The 20,521-nt window shown below is 44.2% G+C and overlaps 2 protein-coding genes across 2 annotated transcripts in view; both read left to right on the plus strand.

Moving 5' to 3' along the window:
* LOC146208683 (uncharacterized) overlaps window positions 1-5,065 on the plus strand; it is a 41,764-nt gene extending 36,699 nt beyond the window's left edge. The window contains exons 4-5 of the mRNA XM_084579104.1: window positions 480-566; window positions 4,947-5,065. Coding sequence (XP_084435230.1) covers window positions 480-566; window positions 4,947-5,065 — 206 coding nt within the window. The remainder of the gene's footprint in view (window positions 1-479; window positions 567-4,946) is intronic.
* Window positions 5,066-8,662: 3,597 nt separating this feature from the next.
* LOC146208684 (disintegrin and metalloproteinase domain-containing protein 10-like) lies at window positions 8,663-19,675 on the plus strand. Its single transcript, XM_084579116.1, has 4 exons — window positions 8,663-8,747; window positions 10,602-10,752; window positions 16,582-16,700; window positions 19,386-19,675. The coding sequence occupies exons 1-4, from the start codon at window positions 8,663-8,665 to the stop codon at window positions 19,673-19,675; spliced, it is 645 nt and encodes a 214-aa protein (XP_084435242.1).
* The last annotated feature ends 846 nt before the right edge of the window (window positions 19,676-20,521 follow it).

Below are 20,521 nucleotides of genomic sequence, written 5' to 3' on the forward strand. Positions count from 1 at the left end.
TCTGAACGCTAGTGCTACCGCTTGTCAATGTACAGCCGCGCAATGTTTTTTTTTTTTTATTGTGCAAGTTCACCCTTCGACATAAGGCAGCCGCGCAAATCCAACGTAAAAGAAAGACCAAACTCGTTTTCATCTAAAATATATGTAATTGCATCGTGCTCCGATTTATGCGTACGTTGTGCTTCCGGGCGGTCCTCCTCAGCGAAAGTAGGAAATGTTTGCAGTTACTGGCTCTGTAAATAACTTTCCTACTCTTGTGGCGTGACATTTAACTTTCACCGAAAAGGATGCCATGCGTGTAAGATGCAAGGAAACGAATAAATTCCATTGCTTGAGTTACGAACAGAGATGAGAGCAGTTTTTTTATGTGAAACATCGGTCGATTCCTGTAAGGGCATAGCTATTGAAATTTGCTTTCTTCTTTTCGTTTGCTCAGCATGAATGCATTATAGATGTTTAAACTATCTCTGTTTCTGCAGATACGTCTAATCCAATACCGGCACAGGCACTTTACAGCGATTCCAAGACCTGCATGATCTACAAAATATTTTGGGGCCATCAGGAAAGTGAGTGATTGGTCGCTGCTTTTCAAGATTCTTTGCCATTTAAACCTTTTCAATTTTGATAAGAATCGATGTATGCTAGAGGGATTTGAAATTTAAATATAGATCTGTCGGAGCCTCTCCGGTGACTGAAGTTGCCACAGAAAACCAAATAAATACGCTAAGGATGTAAGGACGTCGCAGAGCGCACAGTCCAGCACTTTAAACTAAAAACAAATTTGAAAGAGGTTGTGGAATGCCATCGTCGTCTCGGCGAAGAAGACGACAGCCTCAGCACGCCTGCCAGCACGCGCAGTTAGTTCTACGCGGCAGCAGGTTTGAATGTCGATGGTTCACTGTCCCGTTCCAGCCGGGCACAGTGGGTCCTGCCAAAATATATTTGTTTAGACCTGACGACGAGTGTGTCTGTTGTTCATCTCCCCAACGTCAACCTTCAGAGTAACCAGTTGAAGCACTGGGGCATACTTGGTGTGTCATTTTTTGAAATTATTCCATTTAGCTTACTAAAATACAATACCTGAATAGTTAAGTTTGTTTCACCATATTTGCTTCTTTCATATGTATTTCATTATCGAGCACTTTATTTCCTCGAACTTATCCTAAAAGAACACATCAGTATCCTTCCGCCCGTATCCTCCGGAATACGTTTGAGCGTTATCTTAGAGTGAAAAACTGAAATCTTCCAGTAGGAGTTCTTGCGCAATGAGGATAACATACTTCATTTTTCACCGGACAGGGGAAGCAGAAGGTTGTATTTAAAAAAATTACCAACAGTGTTGTGTTCAAATCCGGTCAAGCTATGAGTCACCACTGTGAAGCCTAGCAAAACGGGCATGAGGAATGATGCGCTTCCTACGAAATACTGTTGTCGACCAGACGCCACGCACTTTCGGCCCACGGACGGAATTCGCGCAGACCCTCTCCGGGGTCCCGCCTCGGACTCGACGGGGGGTGCTCTGCTGCGCTGCGAAGTAGCTCTCAGGTTACTCGGCCTTTCCGACCCCGGACATCTGGTGGGAGAGGGTGTGCGGAGAGGGACCGAGTGGACCGTGCCGCCACCGAAACGGACCCTTGTCGGGCAGTGTGTGTTCTGTACGCCGTGCGAGCGAGTGTTATATACGAAGGGACAATAAATCTGTTCCGTTGTTTTGTTTTTGACGACTGTGTCGACTACAATACAATGGGGTTAAAACACGATCAGGGATAGCAATACTTGCTCCAAGTGCCCGGCACGCACTGTCGCTGTTCATAGAACACGTGTTTCATAGGTAAAGTGAAAAAATATGGAGCAAAAATTAGAATCAATGTTAGGATTACGTAAGGTGTACCCCCAATCATTAGCACGGTGAACGACTGAAATTTTCTACACGCCTTTTTTTCTGCCTTTAGAGCGTACACACTTATTAACGCTTTCGTCAGTTCACATCGTCAGTGTCGGCGTCCGCGAGGCAAGCGGTGGTTGACTGGTTGCATAGTGGAGAGAGAAGCATCATTTCCTCCACTTTGATGGGGCACCAAGGAGTTCGAAAGTGCTAGAAGGAAAAATGGGAAGAAAAAGAATGGCAAGAGCGGAAGAATGCGCAACAGAGAGGTATATGGCTGCTTCGGGGAGAGACAAAATTGTGGTGAGGCGGACACTTAAAATATGTCTTTAACGGCATGGCATGTAAGCATAAACGACTCACGTCCACAGCCTCACCACCGGATCATCCTAGGTTTCCATGGATTTTGCAACACGCTTAATTAATAGTGCCTTATTGTTTGTCTCTCTTATCTCGGGCAAGCTCATTCCACATGTAACCAAGCCGCACAAAATGTGTCAGCATGGTATAGGAGGAGCGTATTTGACTCGGAAGGAGGTGGTCTTAAAAAGTTTGATTCCACTCAGCCCTTTATCTGAAATACGAAAGCAGATTTGGTGCCTCCTGCCAAATCGGTTGCCATGTATTCGTGTGACGTCACCCAACCTTACTATATATCAGTGCCCGGCAATGCCAGTGGGTTTTAGAGAGGGACTCGTCATTGTTTGCCTCAAAACGCCGACGCCGTCGCCTAAAAAAGAATGCTTCCCACTTTCTTTGATCTCGCTCTTTGGGTGCCGCCCAAATGCAGTGCCTCTAAAGTTCAACGCACCCTGTGACCTGATAAAAATCAAAAGTGGTTAAATTTGTTTAAACTGAAAGTCGAGTCATAGCTGTTCGTAGATATGCTGCGCATCTTTCAATAGCGCAATTCCGCTTGCGCCATGTGGTAGGTGGTGCGGATACCGCTAGGCGAATGGTGCAGTCCATAACCTCTTCCTTGTCGGCAAAAATGTTTTGGCGCTATCCTGAGCGACGGCCTCTGCAGAACGTTTCAAGTAACGTAGTTCACGGCTTCATTTCCGCATACCTACGAGTCGTGCTTCTCGTTTTTCTGGAGCCTCCCTGTCTTTATTGATTTTCTTTCGCCGTTATTGATTTGCCAGTACGTTTTCTTGATAGGCTGTCCGCTGGGTGATATTATTTCGCCATTAGTTTACGAATCGAACGCTTAGCAGTATTGAGACCTTCACGATCAGATGTGGCCGTTTCCTGATCCATGAATTGCAATGCAGTGCTCGCAGCCTCGCTATACAAAGCGACCACTTCGGGCCGTGTCCTCATAAACTACGTGATTATATGGGGTAGTGTCTGCCTAGACGAGTTTACATAGAGCCCAAATCATGGGTGAACCCTGATGCTACTGTGGTCTGACTTTGAATCTCTGAACTTGAAGTTGGCAAAAGTTCATATGCCGGGTTGGATGTGGACTTCGGCTTTTGGGCTCAGTGGAGCTATTGTTCTAAACTGTAGTCGTTAATTTTTATATATGTTAATTGATGTGGACAAAATAATATTTGTAAACAATTTTAAGCTTAGAGCACCGTAATGCCATTTTGTTTTATAATAAATAAATGCCGCAGACCTAAAGATGTTAATGCGCCAAGAAGTGCGTATTCCTATATGAATGATGATTAGAATATCGCGGTTAGCGAGTCTAAAACTTAAAAAGAACACGTGCTTGCTATAGGTCAGTTTGAACAACTAACTAAATTACCTGGCTTCAGAAAACTCTAAATTTTCAGAATGTTTCACTTTGACATTACTAATTGGAATACGCGCGTACCGATGTTGTTGCCTCTCTTATCCGGTGCTACGCGCATTGCTTCTAATGTCCAAGGCACTTCACAAACACACAAAAGCATAATTGTTCTTTTTTATTGTCCATGAATAAAGGCCAGGTCTTCAGAAATCAAGGCGTGGCGTTATTGGTGTAGGCCTAGTCCGCGATTGACAACGAGCATGACTCGTCTATGTATAGTTGTGTGATGATATGCATGGGCATTGATTTATCGGCGGGGTGTGTGACATCATATCGGCACATTATGTGTCATAGGTCGCAGACGCTGCCAGATGGGGCTACTTGTTTGAAGTGTATATAGGAGATAGGAATAAACGCATCCATATCCCATGGATCTACAGTCACATAGGTGGATCCTAGGTCACACAGGCACGCTCTTATGGTTTGGTAGGATATTATATCAAAATACCGGCTTGAGGGGCTAGTTGGTGCTGCATAATACCCAGAGGAGCGGTGAACAGGAAGTGTTTTCAGATCCTTATTACAGTTGGTAGTGCGCGCGTGTTGTGTCTGTTCGCTTGTGTTTGTGTTTGTTGCGCCACATTTCTGGGTCTTAGGATATTGTAGGTTTATGTCAGGTGCTATGCTAATGAGTCTGCACAAGAAACAGAGACGATCATTAAAATATTATTGTCTGAGAGATAAAGTGCATGTACGCTGTCGGTGATGCACGAGAGAATTCGCATAATCAAATATCGTCAAATCATAACTCTTAGAAGCGAAGGTTAAATGACCACTAATATTTTTGTGCCTTCCTTTGTCCCCCAAAAATGTAGCTCGTGGGAGGAGGTTGGGAATGTATTTCACATTGTCTGTCGCTTAACATTCCAGAAAAAAAAACTTTCGCCATTCCATGCCAAAAGTGCAGAAATGAAGTGCTGAAATTTGCATAGAATGGAATTTCGCCTAATGAAGAATGTAGCTTCTTAATATGCCTTTGAAAGGAAGAGCAGAATGCATTTTTGATCCGAAACATAGAAACGCTAGGTGCGATAAACTTAAATTTAGCACATACTCTTACCGACTTCATTGGACAGTAACAATTAATTTATCGTTGTCTTGTGGTTCTTGTCATCAAAAGCTAAATGGTACCTAGCTGCTGATGGATATAAGCCACATTAGAGTTATTAAGTCTTCATAATCCGACGCAACTAAAACCTACATTATATAATGTCATAAACAATCTGTGGTTTTATTAAAAAAAATTTACTTTTGTTCCAGTATGCTTCCACTGGCAATCCAAAGAAACAATAACTGCTCCTCCTGAAGACTGCATTACTGCTTTCAGAGAGAAGTGTGGGAGCGGCGTTCGGGTCTACAAAGATGATTTCTGCAAATGATACATGGACCAACCATGAAAGAGCTGTAGAGATGCGGTTCCGAATGATTTCCCTCGCAAAACGAAAATAAAAGAGCACCGAAGCCAACATATTCATTTTTCACGTTTTCCCTCGATAACCCACTGCAAGGTTATGGAGGTCAAGAGGTTAGGCTTTTTTTATAAGCCTTTCAAGCAGCAGCTTCTTACTTCTATTGGGCATCCATTTACTGTTAGCACCACTGTATGCTTTACTTCTCCAGGTATCACAAAGGTATATTTATTAGAGAGAGAGAGAAACCAAGCCAACTAAGCATAGTTCAAAGTATTTTGTATGCCATGCAACGCAACAAAACGCGGCACCACGGGTGCTTCAGGTGGCCGTAAGCCACACATCTAAGGGCGGCGTACCTGAGAACCACCTGTGATTGTGATGAAAACAGTTTGTTTTGCTCCATTGCCTACAAACGGAGCCTACTTATCCTTAGAAGGTTTTATAGGCTTTGAACGCTAGCAAAAGCCGTGAAAACTTTTTCTTCCTTAATCCTTCAAAGCATCGATCCTCTGCCAAAAAACGATTAAAACTATTTCAGATAAGTCATACTCGGCAGCGCGATACAACAGGACTAAAGCAAACGAGGAGACACAACACGGAATAATTTCAGGTATCTCATTATCTTAGAATTGTGAAAGAGTTCTAGAGCTCAGTGGAATACGCCACAAAGAAGTTCCGCTTAGGGGTCCGGAAAATCTGATATATGTTTTGTGTTACATCTTCATCATCATCGCCCCCCTGACTACACCTACTGAAAGGCAAATTCTACGTCCTTATTCTTCAATTACTCGGTTATGCACCATCTGTATTTATAAGATCCACGCAAATCTCCTAATTTCTCACGCCTGCCTCATTTTACAGCTTTCAAATGTCGTATCAATTAAGTCTTAAAACCCCCTTTTTGATAGAAAGAATTGCAGAAAGCTGGCCTGAAATTGCTCCAAAGTATATTGAAATTAAACCTCTCTGCCCCCAGTATGTCAAGAGGCGGCAGATGGTCTCAGCCGTCATTAAGAATAGTAAGGTAAAATGTAAGATATTTCCTAGTCACTGATAAAGGGTCCTGAGTCGTAATTGATGAACCTGTATAGCCAGGTAGTGCCTCATCATTGATTATGTAACTAAAGTAAAAAGAAATTAGGATCAATGTGTAGCAACACTTATTGATTTTTGTTATTTGAAAAGGGGCGAAGTAGATTCCGTTGTTTTTATTTGCATTATCCTGAAGTCGAAAGGCACTGAAGACGGGAAGCGGTTAGAGAATAATTTGACTAGTCGGCGTAAATGTTTTCGGTTTTAAATATATGTTACAATAATAGCGGATTCCTGGTTAGACAATATCATATAAGGTTCTTCGAAAACCTCAGTGATCAAAAATAGGGGTAGGTAATTTAGAAAGACAGACTGAAATGAAGCGTTCGTGGGAAAAAAGCAACACTACCTTTTTGGGCGCGTCAAAGCGGGAGCACCTACAAGCAAAAAGGGTGGAAGAAAAATGGCAAACTGTTCTCTAAAAAATGATCTAGAATAAATGGAGTCAAGAGAATTCTCAAAGGTATGCCAGAGATGTAATTTGCTATGAGCTTTTACTGAGGGGCCGCAAGCAATGTAATTAAAGTTGCGAATAATAAATTGCAGTTTTTTTTTTGACGAAATAGATGAGGTTGTCGCAGCAAGGACGCCAGAAAGGTTTGACGCGTTCAAGCTAGCTACAGAAGAGGGAGCGGAGTACACATCTAAATTTACTTTCGATTATTTATTGCCTATTTAGAAGGTAACCACGAGCGCATGTGACTGATGGAAATATCATTGGAGCTTTATTGTTCTATAGCACTGTTGAAACTCAATTACGCTCTCAACTGCTGAATAATTTATGAAGTGGCGTCATAACTGCTTTTTGAAGGTAGAAAAAAAAAACGCCCTACGTACTTAGTAACAATAAAGAAGCCAGATTAATCTCCTAACATAAGCTTAATTTTAAGGTAATAAATATAGACTGCTGTCAAGTTTTTCATAAACACAAGAAATACCCCAATAACAATGCGGAGTTGTAAACTTCACTTCGCTGGCTGAGGTTTTTTACAACAGTAGACATTCGAGGGCACATTTCGAGAAATTTTTAGCGTAGATGTACTCGCTCTTAGGTAACTTGCTTCCGCATTCTTACGCATTTTTATATTATTCACTACTCATGCATTTGTGACAGGGACTCCAGGCGGTAAAGGCGAGAAGTATAGACAGCCAGCAAATAATATAACGGGCGACCAAAAACGACACTACATATGCAGCCATCCTCCCGCCCATGCGCCATGCGGTGTGTGCCTTCGTATTGGCCATCAGATGTTGGCGACCTGCGGCCAGAAAGCGTCCTGGGCCAGGCTTCATCCGAGAATCATTGTGATGATGATGATGACCTTAGACAAAATGGCACATACCCACGGCGGAGGATTGGCCAGGGTGCATTATAGATTGTAAGTATATATGTTCAAGGACTGGAGTATTCAGATATATATGAATGCGTCAAGCTGTTCTCTTCTTCCACTTCTTCAGCCATCCAGTCACATCCATCATCATGCCATGAATCTTATCGACATTGACAAACCTCCTTTTCCACGATTGGGATGATCGTTTAGCGGCCCTGGTTAATGTTAGAAATGAAGAAGCGGACAGTGGCGCGGGCAGGAGTGCTCCCGCTATGTCCGCCGTGATTCAATATATTCACCTCACAATCATCGGAAGTCATCTCCCTGTTCTCTGTTCTTTTTGTTCATCGTCTTGTGGCCCCGTAACAATATCACACATTTGTTGGGGTAGGCAAGAACAAGTATTTATCACATACGAGGTTTTCATTTTCGCATCATATTGGTTCAACTACAACCATCGATTTCTCATTTCTGTACTCCAAAGGCTGGAATAGGGAAGAAAATTGATGTGGTCCCTTGTGGATGACACGCTGCTCCACAGGAGTAGGATACACTTCTGTTGGATATGGGTTGAGGGAGGGGTTGGCTGCCCTTAGCCCACAACGTATTTTCCCAAATAAATATCTTATACTTCTTAAATTTTCACTAAGCACTTTAAACGTCTTTGTCATCAACGCATCACAAGCGGACCTGGCTACAGTGGCTGAGAGTAATGCCTTGGAAGGAATAGCGCTCATAACATTTTGCTTGAGGTGCTACTGTCTTTGCGCAGTGATGTAGTATAATCAGCAACCATTTAATTTCTCTTGCTAAGATTAAACATCCCTAAAAAGGAGGACTTCTGACAAATTTTTCTGTTCATGTGACCTTGCAAAGTATGAATGTCTTCCTCGTCTCTCTAAACGCATTTTTGTGCGAGCGCCGAAATAAAGCACTAAAACTGTGACTCAAAAGCATCATGTAAAAATGCCGGCACAAGAATAGGAGCGTGAATAAAAATGCATATACCTTCGACCATCATACCAAGCGATGGTAAAAGTGTCGGCCATATGGCTGGAAATGTTTGCCGTATTCGAAAAAGCGCGTGGTATAAGGTCGGATGACAAAAGAAGATGTAAATTGATCCGAGGTGGGACATACGATGATATTGCCGAAGTGGAAACCAAAGGACACAGCTGCCTCCATCGTCACCTTGATGTTTCTGCTCAACCAAGAAATACGGGCAGGTAAGTGGCCTACGTTGTGGATCAGCTACATGGGGAAATATCACTGGAATTGAGCGTACGCCATTTGCAAGCGCAGCCACCTCGTGCGGCGTTTATAAGCCTAGAATATCTCGCACATAACTGAATGTTTCTTGCATCCTAAATATCACTTAGTTTGTCAACAACAAAGGGTATCAGCTTTGGTAATCTTCAGGGAAGCAGAGAGTCTCGACGAGCAACGTAGAATAATAAAATAGCTTTTGGTGGTGAATATGTGTTTGTCTATAGTGAGTTATCTACGGTGTGGCGTGCCGGCATAAGGCTTCATAAAAGCCTTTAATACCATCGACTTAAATGCAGCCTGATCTCTCTGAACAGATCTTGTCTAACTTGTAGCATAGAGAACATTGTGTCAACCTTAAAGACAATAGAAACCGCTGTCAGAACATCGGCGCTAACTTTCTGCGTGCTATGGAGGTGTCCCACCTAGTGTGTACCGAACCTTAGGCTATTTCAAAGCATTGTTATTTATGAGTGATCAATCAGTTGCCCTTCCAAGTTCCAAATATATATCAAGTACTTGACCGCACGCTTGAGAATGTGTGTGTGTGTGTGTGTTTACACTAGGCAGGTATCATGCCTGTGTAGCCATGCAATTGGCGGGGTTCTCTACGGGGCTATGACTCCGCTCTCAATGCCAAAAGCCATTCGCCAGCTCAGATCACACCGGTGGCCCCAATGAACAATACGAACACCGAGAACCAAAGGGTTACTCTTTATTGGAGAGGTACTCCGTCGGTCTTCTTCCGCCGAGCGCGCGATCTCCAACATGCGGAGTTCACCATATCAGTCCGTCGGCGTTGTGGACGCTTCCTCCCTTTCGCTCGTCCTGGTCCGCACTCGCTTCTCGGTGCACGCGCACGCGCACTCACTCACTCACACTCGTCCTCCACCCCCACACCCATTACGCGCCGCCGCCGGAGCAAACAAGAGAGGAGAGAAGGAAGTTGTCCACGTGATCTGGAGAGAAGAGGCCGCGGGATTGTCCTTCGCTGCTGCTGCGCAGCCAGGAGGGGAAGTGCTAAAGATAGTCGGTGATGTGTGCCTTCCCACAAATGTTTTGGCGTTTATGTGTTGCACTGTTGCGGCCTTTATTGCACCTCGAAAGCCGACTTGTCCCGTTTTCTGCTCGTTCAGTTTTAGTTTGACCATTTTTCTTTTGATGCTAACATTGTGCTGCCATATTAGTTGCACATGCAGGCTGAGCCTTGCCCCTCTAATAATAATAATTGGTTGACAGGAAGGGAAAGGCGCAGTATCTGTCACACTTGCTCAGTGGACACCTGAACCGCGCCGTAAGGGAAGGGAGGAAGGGGGAGTGAAAGTGGAAAGAGAGAAAGGGGAGCCGTAGTGGAGGGCTACGGGGTAATTTCGAGCACCCAGGGATCTTTAACGTGCGCTGACATCGCACAGCACACGGACACCACTTCATTTCGCCGCCATCGAAACGCAGTCGCCCCCCCCCCCCCCCCCCCCCCCCCGACGTATGCAATCGTTTCTTTGCCGAGGCTTTAAGTGCGGAATAATGGCACGCTTAGCAAAAAAATAAGATAACTAATCAGGATTTTATTTTATAGCACACATCTAAAACAAAACTTGCACTGATAAACTTTAGTCATACATTCATATAAACCTATTGGGCAGTTTCGTTTTTATACCGCGCGATATAACATGTTTCGGCCGAAATGCTTCCTTAACAAGATGTAAGCTATTGGAGTAATAATTCGTGCAGTATGTGTGTTACATAAATTGAAAAAGAGGCAATATTCAACCGTGCCGACTTTTTTATGCTTTTATTTGCCGTGATTTACACAGCACGTGTACTGAATCGGTTCGTGCGCCATTACGAGCCGCTGTCGTACGAGCCTGTGCCTACGCATACTCCTGGACGCTGGAAACGCTCCACCACCGCGGAACGCCACCACACACCGCGCACCGTTCAGGTCGCATTCAAGGCTCACGGCAGGCAAGTTATAATGCTGCAGTTTTTAAACCTTGGCTTCGCATGATCAAGTTAGTGAATTCTGCGGGTTTCAACTGCAGTTTACGCGACGTACTGAGGCAGTAATATTGGCACACTTGTCACTTGCAGTTCGCGTGCGTACATGGTACTAAAGGCTGCATTCTACCTTTTTGTTTTAACGAGGAGGAGTCGCACAACTCTTAAGCAATGCTAGGCATTGCCGGGAGAGCTTGGCGAGGGGGCTGCGCAGCTGGCCTTCGCTGTGACGTCATTCGGTCGCGGCATACGTCACTCGGTTTGGCGCATACGCAAAACTGGCAAATATATGCACCGACTCACCTGAAGCTCGGCTCCGACCCTCGTAGTGAAGCTTTTCGCTTCAAAAGAGGGGCCGTAGTGGAGAGCTAAAGAACACAGCGCAACCGATGCTTTCGCCTCCTCACACTTTAGTGATCCAAAGTGCCCAATATCGTATAAATAGAGGTGTCTCACATTGCTACACATGAAGGGCCAGAAGCTCAGAGAAGCATACCTCTCGCTATCTCTACGTATATCCTGGCATAGCTGTTTTAAGACACTGACCATTTGTTTCGGGGGCCGAGGTTTTTCTGCGGAAAAAGCGGAGCCGCTACAGTTGTAAACGCCACCTTGATGTTTATGGGAGGAAAAGCACAGCACGGTGTGGAAGCAAGTTTAAGTAAAAGCAAGAAAAGTAATGCTTAATAGCAAACTGCTCCGGTCTCGCACAATTCTAACAAAAGAAAGAGTAACGCATGATGTTGCATCTTGCGTTACTCCTTCTTTCAAATCGAAGGTCAGCGGATTTTCTTAAAGGGTTACCCCTTAAGCAAATCCGCTGACCTTCATTTCGTGGTCCAGTCGTTGCGATATGTAATCTGTTGCCTGGATATAGGTTTCGTGGTTGACGCCTGTTTTATACAAAAGTTTTTATCTATCATTTCCTCTGCGGTCCTTAAGCTCCTTGCCACAAAAAATTAATTTTGCTTTTTGTCATGCTTAGTTTCCAGCTGTAATTTTCAAGAACAAATCTAACTGCCCTGTTCTGCATTTTTATTATTTGCCTATACGCACAGCTGTGTGAGGGTCCCAAAAATTGGTCGAATATGATTGAAGTAGGGCTGGCTTTTCAAATTACTTGTAAGATGACTGAAATTCCTCTTCATAAATCCCAAACTAGGTGATGCTGCCCTATTTTCAATATAATTGACATGAATGGTCCACTATAATACAAATATAAAAAAAGACTACCAGATATTAAAATTTTTTATTTCTGCCTAAGTAAATGTCACCAATTCTATGCCTATACGCATCGAAAGTGCGTTTTCTTTCACAGGTGACGTGAACAGTTTTATTTATATTTAATGACATGTTCCTACGTGTGCACCAAGCTGCTATGGTATCTTATTCACCTGGCAAGGCTTGTGAATCACAACTGACACTAATTACTCTGTAAAAAACAAAATCATTAGCGACCCTTCTAAATGAAGACCGTATACAGATTTCAATCTCATTAAAAAATAACAAAAACAAAAGTGGACCCAACATGGAGCCTCGGGGTACAGCCGAGGTCACTGGTTGATATTGGGAAAAACGCCGTCCGGATAATCCCGTTTCCGCAATGAAATTTAATCGGCAATCTAATTGACAATATTATACCAAGGCTTATAAGCTTCTAATTTGTTAAGAAGGAGGTTGTGCGCAACTACATCGAATGCTTTGCGGAAATCAAGGAAAACGCAGTCAACAACCTGTTGCTCAAGGCCAAATCATGGTTAAACTCTACCAACTTTGTATAGGACGCTAAGCCTTTCTTGAATCCATGTTGGTTGGAACTTAGGAGATTATGTTTGGTTAAATGAGTCATCACGCAGCTGCATAGTGATAGCCACCAGTTTAGTCGTCCACGCCAAATACCCACTGAATCGTATGCATGTACGTGGACGTAGAACATCGCACCTGGAATGAGATTTTGCCATATGTATACTGTTCGCGTATAATACTGCCACTCGGGAGACGACGCGACTGCCCCGTTCCAGATTGTCTTCGGTCACAAACTGAGCACGCCGCTGGACACCATGATGCCAATTGATCCTTCTTGCGGACCTGACGCCGAACTTGACATCGACCCCTTTGTTCAGCATGCTGATGAATCGAGCCAACTAGCACGCCTCCGAATCAACCGACAACAGACGAATAACGCTGCTCGGTAAAACCTCGGCCGAAGAATCGTCACGAGCCGGGCGACTTCATGCGGGTGTGAACACCTGTTCGTCATCGCGACCTACCTGAAAAGTTACTGCGCCGAAACTTCGGCCCTTACGAGGTTGTCCGCCGCATCAGTGACGTCACCTATGCCGTTGTTCCCGTAGCCCGAGCTCCATTCCGAAAGTCAAAGCCTCTTGAAGTTGTGCATGTTGTTCAGCTGAAGCCCTTTCACGATGGTGCATGACTGCACTTTTAGCCGACCGCCGCTCGGTCCTTGTGACGCTTCTGAGTACCCTTTCGCTAACTTGTTCCTTCTAGTACAGCGCCGCGTCGAGTTGACGCTACAGAGGACGGGGGCAGTGTTACAAGCAGTAGTAGACGACGAAGGTGAGCCAATCAGTAGACAGTTAGCGCAGACAACGAAGCTGGTTGGTTATCATCGCGCTCGTATCGCTGTTTTACCTCAGACGTCGGAAGCTTTCTAGGATCAGGGCGTGTTTCCTGAACTTTCGGTGTAATACCCGTTACAATATCACATGATGCATAGGTTCACAGGAGATACTGGTCAAGGAAACGGATCTGTAGTACGGAACGAAGGTTTTCATACTACCCTTATAAATACAAACAACTCGCGCTAAATTCCAATCACATGGCAAGACAATTTCATCGAGAGACTTCTGAAAAAACCGTGTGAGCTAAAAGCATAACGAATCCGCAGGAATGTCATCAGGAACACACGCATTGGCCTGGTTCACATCTTGCAACAATTTACAGACTCCACTAGCACAGAAAGTGACTTGCGGCATACGGTCAATTTCCACAGACAAAGGAAGAGAGACGTCACGTGAACTAGACGGCATAAATACAGATGAGAAAGAACTGCTAAAACATTCAGCTTCCTCCTCATTGGGATGAATGATATCCACACTATATTAAAGCTGGTACAGAGTAGTGTTCCTTGCCATTACGTTTCACAAAACACCAAAATATTTGGTGTTCCTGACAAGCCTTTCGCTTAGATTAAAAAAATCCAAGTCTTTTGAATTGCATGACTTTCGGCTGAATTCAATTTCTATTACTTTCAGCACGGCCAAACACTGCGACGAGCTAGATTCCTGCACCCCTGATGAAATCGGTGCTGCTTTAGAATTAATACAAGTAACTCAGCGTTAAACTATGGTTCTTATCGAGCTCTCCAGGATGATATAATTCTGGACGGTAGAAAATCTGCGCGAAGATAAAAAAGTTCTTGTTTTAAAATATTCCATAGTTGTTCTGTATTTAGTTTAACCACAAGGGCATCAAAAATTGGGAACTACGCCTAGAAAGCAGCATTGATCACCTCGTAGTCCGTCCTGCTCTAGGCATGAAGCTTTCTACCAGGTGCTTTTGTAACCTTCGCATATACAGCCGTTAAACATGCGAGAATCATATTGTGGTCGCTTAGGCCTGCTAGCACCCAAACATTTTTAATACGACACCAGGCAATTTACAAAGCAAGAGGTCAGTCAAGTCCATGGCCAGTGCCATCAGTTCACGATGGCTCACAAACATACAGAGGAAGCTATTTTGGTCCATTATATCAACTCCTCCATTGATATACACTCCCTCGCGCTGTTTCTCTTGGTTCGTTAGCCGACCACTCAATATCCGGAAGATTAAAATCCCCTCTCCCCCCACCAGAACAAGTTAATCGCTGTTATTGGTGTCTGGAAAACTAGATAATAAAATAGACATAATACATAACAATATATTCAAACGATATATATATATATATATATATATATATATATATATATATATATATATATATATATTGGTAATAATTACATAAATATATTGCATAGGAGGAGATGAATATTGGTGGCTGCGTAACAGCCAGCAATAAAAATGATACGTTGAACGTTGCAAAATAGTTATGCTGAGATATATTTTATATTTATACAGCTAAAATACTTCACGAAAACATAATCTGTGTTCACAAAAAGAATGTTTCTTTTAATATGAGGAAATATTTAGAAAAGAGATGCGATATTTGGTTCAACCTGAGCCAAGATTGCGTTTTATACTTGCAGCGCATATTGCGTCGCGAACGTTGATAGCGGCTCGTATAATTTTTAACAAACAGCTTTTTCCGTTATTTCTTGTGCATTTTGCAGCGCATGAAATATTAGACTAAGTTTGAGACTGAAAGCTTCATGAAAGATGAAGAGATCAGCTATAAGCTCTTTGGCAACACGAAGCCAAAACAAAGCTGGACCAGTCCAGGCTTGTCCTGCTTGAGTCTCCTGCTGGCGTTCCCGTATTTTGTGGCACATGACTTAATGACTTGTTGATTGATTGATTGAATGTCCTTTATTGAATGGGAAGGCTCATGGCCATGGATGGGGATTAAGGGGAGTAGACATAATCTTCATTGTTTATTTAGGTCGTCACTCGAATCGCATTGCTCTAACCAGGCCACTAAGCGAGCCATACTTGGCAAATATCATCTGTGTGTTTGCATCAGTTTCTAGAAGGGAACGGTAGTTCAGGCGGTAGGGTTCGATCTCGGGGCGTCCAGTAGAAAAAGCAGGGCATTCCCAAAGTAAATGAGATATGCCGCCGCAGGTTAGAGTCGTACAGTGACTTGTTCACATCACAAGCTTACATGTCTGCTCTGCTGAATGCTTGTCGAAATCGACAAGCAGCAAAATACCTGTAAATTAGGAAGCATAAAGTCCCTCAGCAAATATTCTTAGTTTCAAAGGCTGTTTCGCTCTACTACAATAGGGGAGGGCGATCGAGCCCGAAAAGCTGAGAATTGCATATATACCTCAGCCGACCACATAGTAGCTGCTTGTGCAGCACAGTAGAGGTTTCGTGTCAACAATACAATATATGCGAACAGAGTCAAATCTTGCTGATATTCATCAATTGCATCAGGTTGTACTTTCATTGGTCTTGTGTTTGTTTGGTAGTTTAAAAGCCTATTGCATGCTAAGACGTGTGGCGAATGGTCGAAATCGCATCAGGTGTAAGCGCTAAATACAATTAGAAGAACCGAACTATTGTATATCTTTTCAGCTAAGGCAGAATGGAGTGAGGAATTTTTAGGAGTGAGAAAGAATTGTGATGTATGAATTGGGTCGAAATATATCCCTATCTACATGTCAATTTTGGCTGTCGTGTAGTGAATCCGACGCCTACTTTGCTCACATGGAACTACTCTTAAATACGTCATAGGCCTCAGCAACTGTCCGACATAAGTGGTCAGGGGCTGAAACCCGAAGTTCGTGCGCAAAAATTTCAGCGCGCATTCTTAGACTAGTGTTAAGAACCAGCGCATAAGCGCGTGCCTTGTAAAACTCTGTGGTCCTTTTTTTTATGGCGTTTTAGAATTTCCTGCATCTTTTATTTCACCTCAGCATTTGGCTGCGGCTTAGAGACGATGCTGTCTACTTCGTCTTCAGTGCTTATAGCCCGTGTACGCTGTTCTTTGTCTAGAATGTACCTGACCTTGTTATTCGTGCATTACCCTGCAGAGCTTGCACGCATCGCGGGCCGATATACAGTGCCTTGCTGAAGGCGAGTACGTGATAAATGCTGGTTTTCCTCTGTTCGCAGGGAATTCCGGCTACAGCTGGTGCAGGACCGATCCGCGTTCTCCGAGGATTTCACCGTAGTGACAAACCGAGGACGTGTTCGTGCCAGCCTCGACCACCTCTATTCGGGCCACGTGGCAGGTGTGCCCTTACTCTATAGGGTATCACGGAAGTTACAACGCTGTTAGAGTGCAGTGAATATTACTGGGGAAACGCATACTTAAATGATATGGGGTAAGGCGTAGCAGTTCTGTGATGTTGAACATATAAAAATAGAACATTCCTTAAGCTGTTTATTTCAGTCTTCCTGCAAGAACAAAGTATTGTCAACAATTATAAATATGGCTCGCAGAGCACTAAGAACAAGCATATTTTTGTTTGAAGACTTGCGAAGAGTTTAAAGGAGGGAAAGCAAGCTGGGGGTTTAGGATGTTTAATATCAGAAGAAAACAGTAATTAGGAATGCTTATAACTTTCTAATAATGTAAAGTGAAGGGCATTTTCTGCACGTGCTGCTGGACTGCAAGTATTAATGTGCCGTATGCTGCTCTCGTCGTGACGCCGCCTTATCCTTATGCGCTTCTTCCTAACGGCGGGTATCAGGAGCGGCATTTGAGCAGTTTAGTCAGTTCAGCCTTGAACTTTCTCCATCTTCCCCTTCCACGACTAGTGCCTGGTGTTTCTACAAACTCAGCGATCTCTATGAAGCCCTGAGCATAGGCTGCGAAGTATATGACACCAGCGAGCGCGCTGAGAGTATGCGCCCGCGGTTAGCAGAATGGTGTACAGGTAGCGCCGTTGACACTTCCCCGCGAGAGATAGCACCCTCCAGTGCCATCGCTGACAGCAATGGAGGTGCCCTTCCTCTCCCCAGTTACACTTTTTTCCTTTACTGATCGGCATTTTGCTCATCTCTAGCCTCTTCAGCTTTGACGTAGTTTCTCGGTGTTCCCCCTCTGCGACTAACGCCTGGCGCTTCTTCACCCAGAGCGACCTGAATGAAGCTCTTAGTATATGCAGCAACATAAACAAGACCAGCCAGCTTGATGCCGCAGTTTCCAGAATTGTGTACACATTGCGCCATGGACATTTCCCGCCGGGGGCAGCATCCTCCATTGCGATCGCTGATGACATTGGGGTACGCTTCTCCTTCCCAGCTCATGTTTCCCTTTCCCCTGAAGCCCACCGGTGGCGCCGCTGTCATTTCTGTTAACTCACTAACAGCGCTCTGTCTCAATTTCTTAGAACCGTCGTCTGTGCTTCTCTGTCGCTTTATGAATGGGTTTTGTTTTATTTACCTCACAACCCTACCTTGGGACACAGATCTAAGGCTTTCATCTTAAAACCCCGGAATATTGCCTTGCTGATAAAAATGAAGGTGGTAGTTACGGTGATGAAATGCGTTAAATATTTTAAGGATTTTCAGACAATATTTAAGGGTTTCGGTTAGGTATGATTAACACCTTTGTGGGATCCGCGTGCCGCTGCGTACGCTCTAACTAACCTAAAATTACAACGGGCCTCTATTTTGGTAGGCGCACCCACAAAGAGTATGCACAAGGGGCATGGGGTATGGAAGTGCGATATGAGGTTCGGATAGCGTCGAATAGCGCAATCTCGTATGTATACGTATACCGTATGTCTTTTCGAGGTGTTGCTGCGCCGATGTTTCGGTGTGATATGCCCGTGTGGCCACACGAACGACTCGTATATGAACGCATCGATGGAATCGTTCCTTAAAAGTCTTAGAGAGCAGTTGGGTTAAGAAAATAGTGAACAATGGACGCTCCAATATGGGCAGACGTTTGGTGACAATAAATCTAAAGGGAACCATAGTTGAATAAATTATGGAGTGTTGACAATTCGGAGCTGCAACGGAATGGATGGCGCAAAGGAGCGGAAAAAATAGAGGTCATGAGTCGAAGGCGTTTTTCTAAACGTATTTCTCAAACGCAATCCCTCACTGTAGTTGTCTCTTCCTTACTTCTTATTCAAGCGACTATGGACATGTTGTGTTAGGATCTGCATAATTGCTTACTGTAGTTATTCCATTGGTGGAACGAGTCTCCTCTCGCAGAAGTCGCTGCAGGCTGAGGGGGGAACAAGTGTATCAAGCTTATGCGGTAGTATTTGCGATGGAGTGGGTCTCTGAAAAACGTTGACTTAGAATGACCATTTTACTGAGCCATTAGGCTTATAGGTTACACTCAATGTAAATTGACGTTTAAATTGACGTTACCATACACAGACAGATGACTACACTCTAAACGCAAATGAGCAAGGGGCCTTCGATAATACAAAGATTCACTAGAACAAGCTAGACAATCTCTCTAAACATAACGGAAACACCGCCGCTAGAGAGCCAGTAAACACGAGAAACGCTGGTAAACAGGTTTTAAATCCATAACTGGGACCATGTCGAATTTTGTCTTCGCGCCATGGATTTAATCCAACTGGTCGAGAAATATTTTGGATCCCGATTTGCTAGCAAACACAGCGTCTTTCATATTCCAACAAACATCAACCTTGCTAGAAAGATCCCTGCAATGATTGTTAGCGGAAAATTTTCAGTGGACGTTCAAAACGCGCTCTTGCAAGTCCTCTAGGTCGCCCCATTTTGTTTCATCAGTTTCATGAGATGCGGAGTATTCCTTCGTTGTCGGCGTCATGGGAGCTTTATTATAAAATGTCGATAGAACTAGTCGTACAATGCTCGAGCCCGATAATCATTCACTTCGGCCCATGCATGTTTTCTCAGACAGTCATATGGTTCTAACAGTGTACATTTATTCAGGCGCACACACCTAACTGATGTCTATCTTGCAGGCGCTCCGGGCAGCCGTGTGGTGGGGGCCATGTTAGACGGTGTGTTCATCGGTCGGATTTCTCTGTCGCCTGACAGTGACGGTGACTTTTATGTGGAGCCCGCTGGCCGCTACCTGTCTGCGCCCTTCCACTCGCTCATCTATTCGGCGCACGACGTCAGCTTTGACAATACCGGATGCGGCCTCGATCACATGCGCCAACCCCGAGTTCGGACACCGACCGCTGTAAGCTATCTGCTTGTGTCGAGTATTGTTCCCGGTCCAAATGACCACTGTCATGCACTGGGCTAGCTGTCTCCGTCCGCTCGCGATATATGCCCCTGAATTCAGTAGAAATTCACCTGTCCAATAATACGGTACATAGGCCGAGGCCTTTGTTAACACACACCGTGCATCAAGCGTAAACTGCAAAAGGAAGAGCAGGAGTTGTATTCCCTCTCACTCTGCGAGTGAACGTTTGCGCCTTAAATAAAAGAGTTTTGAGCGCTAGAAGTTGGCAGCTCGCAATTTGCGCAAAGCCATTTCGGGGGAGCTGGACGCACTGCCCATGCGGAGGATCAGTAAATATGTGAAAAACCTTTAATACGTTCAATTTTTAATCCCGGCCTCGGCGGCAGCTTTTCGATGGAGGCGAAAAGCAAGGCGCCGGTGTGCTGTGCGATGTGAGTGTACGTTAAAGAACCCCAGGTGGTCGAAATTTCCGGAGTCCTCCACTACGGCGTCTCTCATAGTCTGAGTTGCTTTGGAACGTTAAACCCCACAAAACCAAACCAACGTTCAATTTTTAAAGACAGAGTTGAATAGGCGAAGCTTTGTTTTCACTTCCATCAGCCCACCCCTCCCTCTCTTTTTATCATGGTGAAGAAAATTAGAATAAGAGAAGTTGAGTGGTGGTGACTAAAAATAATCCGGCTAAAATACCATAAGCGTAACCATTTTGTGAGTTCGCTTATAAATCTCAATGGTACCATAATCGAAGAACGCTTTTTCAGCTTTTTTGAATCTCGGCTTTTGCTACTGTCATCATCTACTACATAACCGACGTACAGGAGCCTCGTCACCTCCTCGCCTTTCTCTGGTCCCCAGCCACTTTTTCTATCCATCCTATTCACTAAGCTACCCATGCCGCCATTGTAA

This window comes from Amblyomma maculatum, chromosome 1 (assembly GCF_055883805.1).
Source record: "Amblyomma maculatum isolate TAMU_Amacu chromosome 1, ASM5588380v1, whole genome shotgun sequence".
Lineage (NCBI taxonomy): Eukaryota > Metazoa > Arthropoda > Arachnida > Ixodida > Ixodidae > Amblyomma > Amblyomma maculatum.

Excerpts from the sequence above, each read along its gene's own strand:
- LOC146208684 (XM_084579116.1), top strand. The coding sequence starts at position 8,663 with ATGATATTGCCGAAGTGGAAACCAAAGGACACAGCTGCCTCCATCGTC. Across the intron at positions 8,748-10,601 it reads CAACCAAGAAATACGGGCAG|CACGTGTACTGAATCGGTTC; the intron begins GTAAGTGGCCTA and ends TGATTTACACAG. Across the intron at positions 10,753-16,581 it reads GCATTCAAGGCTCACGGCAG|GGAATTCCGGCTACAGCTGG; the intron begins GCAAGTTATAAT and ends CTCTGTTCGCAG.